The sequence below is a fragment of the Mustela lutreola genome, chromosome 17, assembly GCF_030435805.1.
Source record: "Mustela lutreola isolate mMusLut2 chromosome 17, mMusLut2.pri, whole genome shotgun sequence".
Taxonomy (NCBI): domain Eukaryota; kingdom Metazoa; phylum Chordata; class Mammalia; order Carnivora; family Mustelidae; genus Mustela; species Mustela lutreola.
Genome location: NC_081306.1, coordinates 41,092,228 through 41,104,437, shown reverse-complemented (window position 1 = coordinate 41,104,437; position 12,210 = coordinate 41,092,228). Strand labels below are relative to the sequence as shown.

Below are 12,210 nucleotides of genomic sequence, written 5' to 3'. Positions count from 1 at the left end.
GTCATTGTAACTCACCCCCCTGGGAAATATTCTCTGCTGAACTGAAAAAAAAAAAAGGCACTAAAACAGCCGATGTTGTCCAACTTCCTCTTCCCCCGAAATGGCCGAGTCGTTTTCCTGCTCCTCCGCGTTACCCCAATCGCGATCACCTGGGGACACCACGCCCTCCTCTCCGCATCCACACCCACAGCCCTGGCACCAGCACCTCCTCCCACCGCCCGACGCCTGCGCGCGAGCCCCGAGCCCGCCGACTGCGACCAGACGCCCACCACGGCCACCAGTAGCGCTACATTCACTACCACCACCGCCACCTCGCACGCAGGCCCTCCCAAACACACGCTCCCTTCACGCAGCCTTATATAAAAAGGAGTGTGGGCGGGGAAGAGGGTTCGGCCTGCTTTGGGCCCCCTGCTTCGGCCAATGGGGAAGAAGCTATTCGGCGCCCTTTCCACAGGGTGCTAAGGTGCCGCGTTCTCCCTGCCAACAGTGCCTGGGGAGTGGGTCCTGTGGCAGAAAAGAAGGCGGGAGAAGCGAGAGTGGGGTTGCGGATCGTCTCCACTAAAATATCAAGATAGGGCGCGAAGGATCTAAAAGGAAGAACAGGAATCAGGGAACGAAAAGAGGAAGGAAAAGGCCGTCTGGGGTAGAGAGAAAAGTTAGTAAAAGAAAGAAGCGCTTCATGAGCGATCAGGCGCTGCTTCTGCCGCCTAAAAAAGTGAGGCCACTGAGGATTATGGGATTTGTAGTTTTACGGGGCATTCGATTGGAAGATGGCGGAAGTAGCAGCTGCGCAAACGCAGAAGCAGCTTTAACTGCGCATGAGCCCCAGTCCTGGACGTCTGCCGCCGGGGTGGCAACGCAGCTAGTGCGTGTCTTCACGCCTTTCCTTGGTGGTGGGGATACTGGGTCGGGGTTGGAGGGTTTTGCAGAATTGCTGCAGTGGCTCATTCTGCTCCTTGCCTTTAGGTCCTCCTTGTTCCAGAAGGTAGCTGGCTCTTCTCCGGCGCTGCCAGTCCTCGCGCCAGTCGCCTGAGGAGTTTTCTCTTCAGGACGACAACGAGCTCTTACCCCTCGTTAGAATCCCTACCGCAAACCTGCCCTCAGCAAACAGACAAAAGTGACCCAATATTGTGGCGGGCGACGACGGGCTGAGCGGGAATGAGGATGCTGTTGGCTCCCCACAGGGTGTGGGGGTGCGGGCGGGCAGCTGAGGGGAAATGATCTCGTGGCGGGGGTTCTTGAGGTGGAAGAGGGGCCAGCAAGCCACTGTTCTAGCCACTGAGGGGAGTGAAGGACTTTGGACTCTGTGGCACCTTCGCTCGTTATTGCCGTCCTAGGAGCGAGTTGGTGAGAGAAAAGAGCGAGGAAAATGCGGATCCTCAGAAATTTTTCCCTCTGGGTTCAAAGGCGGAATTAGGGCTTTTACTGTTCCAGACCTCGGCCCCTTGTTGTGAGGGGAGATGGGACAGGGATCTGGCGGGGTTCGTGGCAATGTGCTCTTTTAAGTGAAAACAACCCAGAAAAGCGACTGAGAGGTCGGGAACGGGCACCTTGTGAAAGTGTTGCAGCCGGCAGGTAGCGAGAGTCCGCGTGAAATCAGCGCTCACGAAGGAAAACCAGGATTTTGGTGCTGAGTGGCCGTATCTTTGCCCTCTGAACGAATAAGCTTCAGTGCATCATTAATTTATCTTATTTATTTATTTTTAGGGAGAAAGAACTTTTTTTTTTAAAGACTTTTTATTTATTTATTTGACAGAGATGAGGAGTAGGCAGAGAGGCAGGCAGAGAGTGAGAGAGAGAGAGAGAGGGAGGAGGAAGCAGGCTCCCCGCTGAGCAGAGAGCCCGATGTGGGGCTCGATCCCAGGACCTGAGATCATGACCTGAGCTGAAGGCAGAGGCTTTAATGTACTGAGCCACCCAGGCGCCCCTCATCCTTAATTTATTGAGAAGATTCTGTACAGGGTTGAGTTCAGGTAGTTACCACAGTAGGTGTCTTGTTACGTATGGGCAGTAAAGGTAGCCGGAATCTTGTTTTTATCTTCTTTCTTGAGAAATTATGCTTGCTGAGGGGAGAGGTGGGGAGGAGGAAAGAGTTAACTCCACTATGGTTGTTAATGGGAACATGAAAATAAGCAGGAGTCCAAATGCCATTAAACATTGATGCCAAACGACAATCAGACTCTAGCTTAAAGGAGATTTTAAAGTTTTCCAGGCTCAGTGGAGCCTGTGCAGACTGTGCGTCTAAGGACAATTCTGCAGGGTTTACATGTATTCTCTTAGACCAAAGATTCCAGGAATGATAGAAAGAGGGAATAATTGATAGGAGAGAGGAATTTGTGAGTACTTTCTAAATGGGGGGAAGAGGGTTAAGGGTTTCTGAAAAATACTAACATGACTGAATTGTTACTTAGCTAGATCAGTTCTGAAGCTTATTGGTCTCAGAACCTTCCTATATTTTAGAAGTTATGAAGGATTCCAAAGATTGGTTTATAGCTACATGTATGTCTTTTACATCTATTGGTATAAATATATTAGAACTTGAACTGAGAACATTTAAATTATTTAACTTTAAAATAACTATGTTATAATTAATAATCATGTGTTTACATAAATTACATTTATAAAAAGATTTTATTTATTTGTTTGACACAGAGATCACAAGTAGGCAGAGAGGCAGGCAGAGAGAGAGGGGAAGCAGGCTCCCCGACGAGTAGGGAGCCTGATGCGGGGCTTGACCCCAGGACCCTGGGATCATGACCTGAGCTGAAGGCAGAGGCTTTAACCCACTAAGCCACCCAGGCGCCCCATAAATGACACTTTTATGAAAAACATATTTTCCCGAATGAAATTTAGTGTGAAGAAGGGTGGTGGTTTACATTTTTGCAAGTCTCTTTCATGTCTGGCTTAGTAGTAGACAGCTAGGTTTTTATTTGTTTCTGAATTCAATCTGTTATGATATCTTGTTTTGGTTGAAGTGTATGAGAAAATCCATCCTAACATGGATTAGTAGTTGGAAAGGGGAGGGGACCCCCAGGGGTCTTTGGATCACACTTTGAGAACTGCTGAAGGAGATGATTTCATCTTAAAATCACCATCATGATGTTTAGTGTTTTTTTTTTTTTTAAGATTTTATTTATTTGACACAGAGAGAGAAACCACAAGTAGGCAGAGAGGCAGGCAGAGAGAGAGAGAGAGTGGAGGAAGCAGGCTCCCTGCGGAGCAGAGAGCCCGACATGGGGCTCGATCCCAGGATCCTGGGATCATGACCTGAGCCGAAGGTAGAGGCTTTAACCCACTGAGCCACCCAGGCGCCCCATGTTTAGTGTTTTTTTAAAAAAAGATTTTATTTATGTGTATTTGACACACACACAGATCACAAGTAGGCAGACAGGCAGGCAGAGAGGGGTGGGGAAAGCCGGCTCCCCGCCAAGCAGAGAGCCTGAGGTGGGGCTCCATCCTAGGAGCCTGAGATCATGACCCGAGCCAAAGGCAGAGGCTCAACCCACTGAGCCACCCAGGCACCCCATGATGTTTAGTGTTTTAAGTGAAAGAAAACTTACTATTTTTGGGAACACTTCATTCACCATCTTTTGGTTCCCTTCATTTTTTTTTCCAAGTTCTATTCCACATTTTCACCCTTCTTATGTTGAGTGGATAGGATCTGATTAGTGGAATTTTATTTTACTTCCATACTTAAAGCTCTATTGGATCCCTGTCCCCCAATCTGAGGTGAAAACAGAAACGAAACAAAACCCAAAAAGCCTTCAGATGTTATTCCTGGCTCCAGAGCCCCTGGTCATTTAGTAGCTGGTCAGATGAAAGTTGGTGGTATTTTGTGTATTTTTTAACTATCTGGTTTTTAAAAAAAATTTTTCTCTCTCTGCACTACATTTTAATATTTCTTATTGTGGAAGAAGAAAATTCATCTGAAACAGAGGAACAGAGACTTGAGTTGTCTGAGAGGGACTTCTTGGCTTTCCCCTCTCTGTTGATCAGGTTAGATATTTTCTTTAAAAGTAATGTTTTTTCATCAACCACACTCTAGATTAAGGGGAATTAACAACCCCAGGGCAGCAGCTCTTTCTGCCCATGGGTTCTGTCCCTGTGCTTTAATAAACCACCATTCTGCACCAAAAAAAAAAAAGATTATGGAGAATTATTATATAATACTGCTTTTAAATTTACTGTATCTTATTAACAGTGATCCATGATTTTAGACAGATGGTTGGGGCGCCAGTAACACACTTTGGCCTAGAGAGGGCAGTATAGGTTTAGGTAATGATTTGAACCTAAGTGCTGGAAAATTTTGCATTTTTAGGTGGATCAAAACACTCTATTTAAAGAATTTGGAATTAAAAAAATTACTTTTGATGTGGTAACATTGGCATATAATAAAATGCTAGAAATATGCAAGGGGTACAGTAAAAATCTCTCTTCTACCCCCAGCCACTGAGTTCTGTTTCATAGAGACATTTTTGTCAGCTGCTTGTGTATTCTTCCAGAGACAGTTTATGGATATACAAGCATATTATGTAAATGCACATTTTAAAAAATCAAATGTTGTCATCTCAAATACACTAATTTTCATTTTGCTTTCCCCATTTAGTATAGCTCACCTTGTAATTTATATTACCTTCATAGGGACTTTTCATGATCTTTTTTGGAATTCTGGAATCTGGGAGAAGTGTTTGTCATTTGTGGTCAAATTAATATTCATTTTACAGCCTATCAGTTTCTAGCTTCTATGTAGAATTATCAAGAAAGAAGACCAATTTTCTGTAGTACTTCTCCCCCGATTTCCCGCTTGCCTTTTTTTCTTAGAGTAAATAGACTTAGGGGCTGGTGGTGATGAGTTAAATAGTGAGGAAATGTGCTCCTTGATACAAAAGAAAAGTAGTTGCTACAGAACTGCACACCTGAATTATTCACATTTACGAAGTAAGACAAGGAACAAAAAAATAACCAAAGATAATTTGAAAATACACTTAGCCATTTTGTACACATACTAAGTCAGGCCCCTAATATCTTTTTTTTTTTTTAAGTTTTTACTTATTTATTTGATAGAGAGATCACAGGTAGGCAGAGAGGCAGACAGAGAGAGAGGGGGAAGCAGGCTCCCCGCTGGGCAAAGAGCCTGATGTGGGGCTCGATCCCAGGACCCAGGGACCATGACCAGAGCCTAAGTCAGAGGCTTAACCCATTGAGCCACCCAGGTGCCCCTACCCAATATCTTTTGAATTTATCTTGGGATCTAGGGGGAGGAACTCCATACCCTGATCAACTGATTGTTCACTATAATTTGGTCATTTGATGGTCTTAAAACAGTCAAATCCTTTAAAGGGTTGTGTATATATCTTTTATAGAAGATCCATTTAATGCTGCTCTTGGGTCTCTTTATATTGGGAGATGACATAGTTGGAAGATTGAGTTTTAGGTCCAGGGCCTTCAAGTTACTTAAAACCAACAGTGAGAAATGAGATCATTGAGCAGAATAGATGTGTTATTAGTAGAATTTAGAGGAAAAGGCCTGGGTTCATCTTGGCTCTACCATGTATTAACACTGAGGCTTTGGGCAAATCACTTAATTGCATTTTTCTTATTTCTTCCATCTGTAAAAAAGGGGAGTTGGCACTTTGTGACCTCTGTAAACCCTCCCAGAGCTACAAATAAAAATAAGAATGGCTTACATGTGTTAAGCCTAAAGAAAACTGGGTGGAAGGGTTATAAGAAGTTTAGGCTGATAAAACTAAGGACATTTTTCTTCTAATTGCTGTGTAGAAATAGTCTCAATAGTGAAAAGCAAATTGGAAAATAATGTACAAATTACTGCAATGTTACAAGATGAGTCTTGGCACTCTGCTAGACAGCAAATGGCTTATGGCTGTGCGCAGATACTGATCTCTTTAGCCTTTGATATGGCTGGAAGTCCCCCTACTCCCAACCCTCAGTTGTCTATGGCTGTGAAAAGCCTGATCCTTTTACTCCAGAATATCTGAGATACAATTTTCGGGGTATTTCAGTGTGTATTTTTAATAGATGCTTTCTATGTGTGCTGTGATATTAAAATGGGTTTGAAGCACTGAATTAGACTGTTGGGATATAGCATGCTGTAGATAATAGTGCAAACTTTAACATCAGGTGGGTTCAAATCAATTATCACCTATCGATTACCTATTATGTCTAAATCCCCCTAAGCCTCAATTTCTCAAGGGTAAAAAAGTACAGATTTCATAAATTTAAATTTATAAAATTTATATATGTCATCTCATTTAAGTAAGATTAAATCTTATTTATTAAATAAGATTAAATATTATTTAATTAAATAAATTAAATAAGACTAAATCTTATTTAAATAAGATGACATATGTTAAGGGTAAAGAATATAGCTGGTGCTCAGTAAGTGTCATCTATTATTATTAGTCACAATTTTGGTAGTGATAACGAAGCATACTGATGTAGTATAGAACACCTGAGAAGATGGCTGTAGGATATAGATTGAAGGTGTTAGATTCCTATTACTAGCTTCCCTGGGGACCTCTGCTGGTTGCCAAATATTTTTGAGCCATGAATCGAGAGAGATTGCTAGAATTCAGCACGATGGAAAATTTATTGGACTAGGAGATCTAAGTAAAGGGCATATAAAGAGTATAGTGATGTTAAAAAGGGGGGTTTCCTATGCATAGGGACCTCTGAATTAGGTCAGAGAATTGCCAGATTATTTGTGTGTTAAGTATTTAGGAGAACCTTGTGAGATGAGTTTATGCTAATGAAGAAAACTCTAGCTAATTTTTTTTTCCTTGGTGTCTAGTGTAACTTCCTTGTTCCTGCTTCTCCTGCCAGTACAAGTCTTTCATTTCGTACAGCTTCTTTGAGCTACTTTGTATCTTTTAGATCAGATGCTGCCTAATTCATGAAGTTGTATAAAGCCAATAAGATCTTCAAAATTTCCTCAGTAAATTTTTTTAAAGATTTTATTTATTTATTTGACAGAGAGAGAGAGAGAGAGAGAGAGATCTATCACAAGTAGGCAGAGAGGCAGGCAGAGGGGGAGGGGGAAGCAGGCTCACTGCTGAGCAGAGAGCCTCATGCGGGGCTCGATCCCAGGAGTCTGAGATTATGACCTGAGCCGAAGGCAGAAGCTTAACCCACTGAGCCACCCAGGCACCCCTGAATTTTTTTTTTTTTTAATGCATCGCTACCATTATCATTTCCACTGTTGACTAGTGCCTGCCTTATGTTGGACATGACTCTAGGCACTTAAAACACTAGGGATCGTTGTTTATCTTTAAAACAGTAACTCTCATTATCCTCTGGCATGTGATTGGCACTGAAAAGGCAGAAGTATAGTCAAGAGGGCAGAAAATGTAGTTCAGGAGTCCCAGGCACAGAGCCTGAGCCCAAGAAGACAGAGAGAAGAACGTTGAAAATCATGTTTAATTGGAATTCTAGCAGTTGCTTTCCTTTTTCTAACAGAGGCACAAACAAAGCGTAGCTTCTGAGCTGAATAATGACATCGTTGCAAAGCAAAGAAGGTGAGTCCAGAGTAGAGGAGGTTCACATTTTGTACGTTTCTCTCAGTTTTCCCTTTTTCCTCTGTCTTTGGTCATCTCGAGGCCCTTCCCACCAAAGGGATGCTCAGTCCATATATAGTTTGCATGCACTTTAACTTTTCTAGAAACTTTGAGTGAAATGTATGTGACTTAGAAGCAGTCCAGCTCAGGAAATGTAGGAGCTCATTTTAATATCTAGACATTTTAATATCTAGAACACAAATTTGAATGTGGTAAATGCCACCAGAGAGGCACGAAGTGTTGTGGAAACTCAGAAGATAAAGATATTACTTATACCTGGGAGGGTCAGTGTAATTTTCGCTGTAGTTTGTTTTCTTTTTCTCCCAATCTTTCTAATCTCCCATAAAATTCTGTTTTAAGTTAAAATGAGCAAATTTTTAAAAATTCCTTTTGAATAACTCATCTTCTTGCATGTGGATATTTGTCGCCTTTGAACTACTCAGTAGTTCCTAAACTTGGCATCAGAATAATCTAGACGGTCTTGTAAAAACAACAGATTCTGATGCCTCATTCCCAACTATTTCATCTGAATCTCGGGGTGGGGGCGGTGGTGGGGTGCGGTGGGAGAGGAGAGGCCTGGTAATCTGATTATGTTAAAAGCTCTCCTGATAATTAGGACAAGCCCAGTCAATGGGCAGTGCAAACATTTTCTGTGTTAGACTCTATATTTCAAAAATCCCATTGGATAATCAAATTTCTTTCAGCATGTGGGAAGGGGCCAAAGAAAACCTTTGCCCCACCTGCGCCCAAATTGCATAGCCTGATGTGCTATAGCCCTAAACCACCCAAAGAGGACACTGTGGGGATCAGTTCCCCAAAGGCCAGGTTAGAGAAGAAGGAAGAGAAAGCAACCACAGAAAATGGTCCAAGCAGTGGCCAGGAGAATAAAGGAAAACCTCAAGACAAGCAAGTAGAGAAGAAAGAAAAGGTATCAGTCTCATTGATGGGCTCTAGTGGGACAGTTTCGCCTAGATATCCAGACAATCTTTTATGTAGGGGAACTTGCAGTTTCTTATTCCTTTCTTGGGGCTTCTATTTTCTTCTCAAAGAGGTAGAATAAAAAATCTTGATGAAAGCCTTTAGCTTGAAATAATGGTAGGGGTTGAGATGGGTTGGAGGTAAGAGTAGAAGTGGTCAGAGACTTTACAAACTTTTCCTTTTCTCTGACTCCTTTATTCTCAGGAAATCTGGGGTAGAGTTTGTAGAATCCTTAGGGACATTGACTTCATGCTTGCAACCTTGCAAACTTACTGCCTCATATAAAGGAGTCTTCCCTGACTTGTCAGAGAGGAAGCCTGGGGAAAGATGAGTGGGTTTCCTCCTCTGCCCTTGTCTCTGCAGGAAAGATCAAGTCTCACCAGTGCAGAATTTGAGGAGATTGTCCAGATTGTGCTACGGAAGTCCCTCCAGGAGTGCTTGGGTATGGCTTATAGTAAGAGAAGAATTTCAGTTAGACAGACTGTTATCTGAGGGGTAGAGTAAGTTGACAGCTTTTCTCCTTCCCTCCAGTTTCCTAAGTAAGGAAATACTAGATGGGTGTTGAAATATTTTTAAATAGTTCATCTTCTATCAACAGGACTATAGCTAAACCACCTTAGATAGGAGGTGTAGGCTCTTAGAAAAGTGAGCTACCTTGACTTGAATATAAATACAGTCTCAGATTTAAAAAAAAAAAGTAACTTAAATTCCTTTTTACATGTTTACAATCTACTTAGAAAAGATAATTTGTATTTCTCAGATTGGAAGAATTTAGTTTCCATCTACTCTTGTATATTTCTGTTTCCAATACTGTTTTAACATATGCTCAGGGATTTGACTTTTGGAATAAAGAACTCTGTAGTAGGCCCTGAGCACTTCACCATATGACCTGAGGAGAAGGGGAAGGGGAATAGTCTGACATTTTTAGCTATTCTTAGATGTACTTCTTCTTCTTCTTCTTCTTTTTTTTTTTTAAGATTTTATTTATTTATTTGACACAAAGAGAGATCATAAGTAGGCAGAGAGGCAGGCGGGGGTGTGGGGGGTGTGGGGTGTGGGGTGGAACAGGCTCCCTGCTGAGCAGAAAGCCTGATGCAGGGCTCTATCCCAGGAGCCTGAGATCATGACCCGAGCTGAAGGCAGAGGCTGAACCCACTGAGCCAACCAGATGCCCCAGATGTACTTCTATTCTTAGACAAAGTTTCAGTAACAAATTATATAAAACACAATATGTAAAATTTCTGGTCTGTACACAAAATAAAATTGACATTACCTGGCTATCCCTGGAAAGGCTTGCTGAAAGATACAGATTTGTAGTTTTTTCCCGAGAATTTAAAGGCTTAAAGTTCGTGATATGACAAAACCCCAGAGGTGGAGTCTTCCAGATATCAGTGGAAGACATTTTAGTGGAAGGCTGCTGTTTGGAAATAACAGAGTCAGTATTTTCTTAATTGCTTCTCTGCTTATAGAATTTTGTTTTGGGAGAGATGGGATCTAGCCTTGATTTTACAGAGACTTCCTGTGCCCAGCCCATAAGATGCACGCAGTTAGACAAGGAACCAGGAATTGCTTCTTCTACTGAAAATGATAAGGCTGATGGGTAAGTTTATCCCAGCGAGGCAAGTTGCTCACAGGGTGCACTTAGCATTGGTACATGGTTATCTGGCTGTCTAGTCATTCTCGTATCTCTATGGATTTCTCTCAGCTCAGAGGAGATACCTGTTTGAATTGGGAAAAATAGGCAAGTAGATGGGTAACATGACCTCAGGAGGCCTTAGAGAGCCTGGGATTCTTCTATCATCCTGACTTTTACCCTTGGGTTCTTTTCAAAAGGAGGGTATGACAAATTCCTCCTTTTTTGCCTTTTCATTAAAGAAAAAAATATTATTTTCAGAGAGAGGGTAATGGCACCTCATATTCTAGAGATTTCAGCCACTAAGGAAGCTGGAGTAAGCTCTGTGATAAAGATGTCTAAGCCAGGCCAGCCAGATCCTGTCCCCTCTGAGAAGAAATTCAACAGAACTTCCCTAAGCAAAGGAAAGAAGGGAGCCCGTAAGTATAGTCAGATGTACTTTGACATCTGGCTCAAGAACCTCTGGCATGGAATCAGGGAATGGGATGGTGGGCAGGCAGAGAATCTTCAGCCCAGGACTTGAAACTATCAGGCTATGATTCCTTTTCCATTATTTCACCGGCCCTTACTATCTACAGAGATTGTCCTCATCTCCCTCCCCTACAATGTTTTGTTTTGTCTTCCCAGAAGATGACAAAATGGAAAAGGCCCAAAATACACACGAGCAGAGACAGAAGGACCAACTGAAAAAACCAGTTCAAGATGATTCTCAGACCAGGAACCAACAAAAGGGAGAAGGCAGTGGTTTTGGTGAGCTCAGCATGATTTGGAAAACGTACCTGGGCTTGAAAATCGAAGATAGAGATGGAGAGAGGCAAGGATTAGTTTGCTGCAGGAACTTCTGCAAAGACTGTAATTTAACTCTCACAGCTACTTGTCAGGGATATCCACTGTGGAAGAGAAAGATTTCATTAATTCAGTTATTCAGCCATATAATCCGTAGTTGTTGGGTGCTTACTGTATACCAGGAATTTGAGGAGGTGCTGAATGAACTCGGAAGAAATTGTTCTACGCCTGTCGGAAGGCAAACAAGAAAGCTGCAAGTCGGGAGTAGATCTGGAAAAGTTTCCATGAAAAGATACTGTTTGAGCCATATGTCAGAATTATAATTTAGTCAGGTGAACTGAGGTGGGGTTGGGAGTCAGAGTGATATTTATTGGCAGAGTTATGGAGGAGAGCTAATTGTTGTAGCTTTTGGGTGTGTGTGGGGGGGTAGGAAGTTGTAGGGGGAGATAAGGCTAGAGGTATGTAAGGGCCAGATCATAAAGGGTTTTACATATCAGGCTAAGGAATCTGAATTTTATTTTAAAAGTAAAGAGGAACCACTGGCATTAAATAGGGAAAACTTGGTAAGATTTAGTATTTTAGAAAGCTCACCCTGCCACACAACTAGACCCGTAGAAATAGTGATCCAAGGGAGGAAGATAGACAGTAGCAGTGAAGAGGAAGAGACAAAGTTGGGATTTTTAGGAGGAAAGATCAGTAGGATATGGTTACCAATGAGATCTGGGAGGTGAGGAAGAGTGAAGTCTTCAGGATGATCCTGTTTTCTGACCTGAGTGGCTGAAAGAACCATCATTTGAAATGGAGGCTATAGAAGCACATTTCAGATGGTGAATTCAGCTTTGGACAAGTTAGGGGGGTCTGTGATGAGCTTTAGCATCCGAGAAAGAGGTCTGGGCCAGGAATACAGGTTTGGGAATCTGGATGAATTCTAAGATGAAGACATGGAGTGCAAAGAGAAAAGTGATGGGGAGAAACCCCATAATTTTTAGGTGGAACATAACGTTTGGGCTTGAGCAGAGAATGAGCTGCATGGGGAGAAAACGAAGAACTAAGAGAAAACTTTTGGAGGTAGAAGGAAGTCTAAGAGAGTATGACATCACAGAAGCCAGGGGAGGAGAGAATTTCAAGAAAGAAGGAGTGTTTATCCTTGTCCAGTGCTGCTACAGATACATCAAAGAGGATAAAGATTTGAAAATGCTCAGTGATATTATAATTAGGACATTACTAGGGTCTTGACTAGAC

At 42.4% G+C, this 12,210-nt stretch overlaps 1 protein-coding gene across 1 annotated transcript in view; it reads left to right on the top strand.

Annotated features, from left to right (window-relative positions):
* Nucleotides 1-8: 8 nt before the first annotated feature.
* Nucleotides 9-12,210, top strand: part of ZCWPW1 (zinc finger CW-type and PWWP domain containing 1) — a 35,888-nt gene continuing 23,686 nt past the window's right edge. The window contains exons 1-7 of the mRNA XM_059155525.1: nt 9-865; nt 7,474-7,532; nt 8,276-8,499; nt 8,913-8,991; nt 10,062-10,149; nt 10,444-10,601; nt 10,810-10,932. Coding sequence (XP_059011508.1) covers nt 7,508-7,532; nt 8,276-8,499; nt 8,913-8,991; nt 10,062-10,149; nt 10,444-10,601; nt 10,810-10,932 — 697 coding nt within the window. The 5' untranslated portion in view covers nt 9-865; nt 7,474-7,507. The remainder of the gene's footprint in view (nt 866-7,473; nt 7,533-8,275; nt 8,500-8,912; nt 8,992-10,061; nt 10,150-10,443; nt 10,602-10,809; nt 10,933-12,210) is intronic.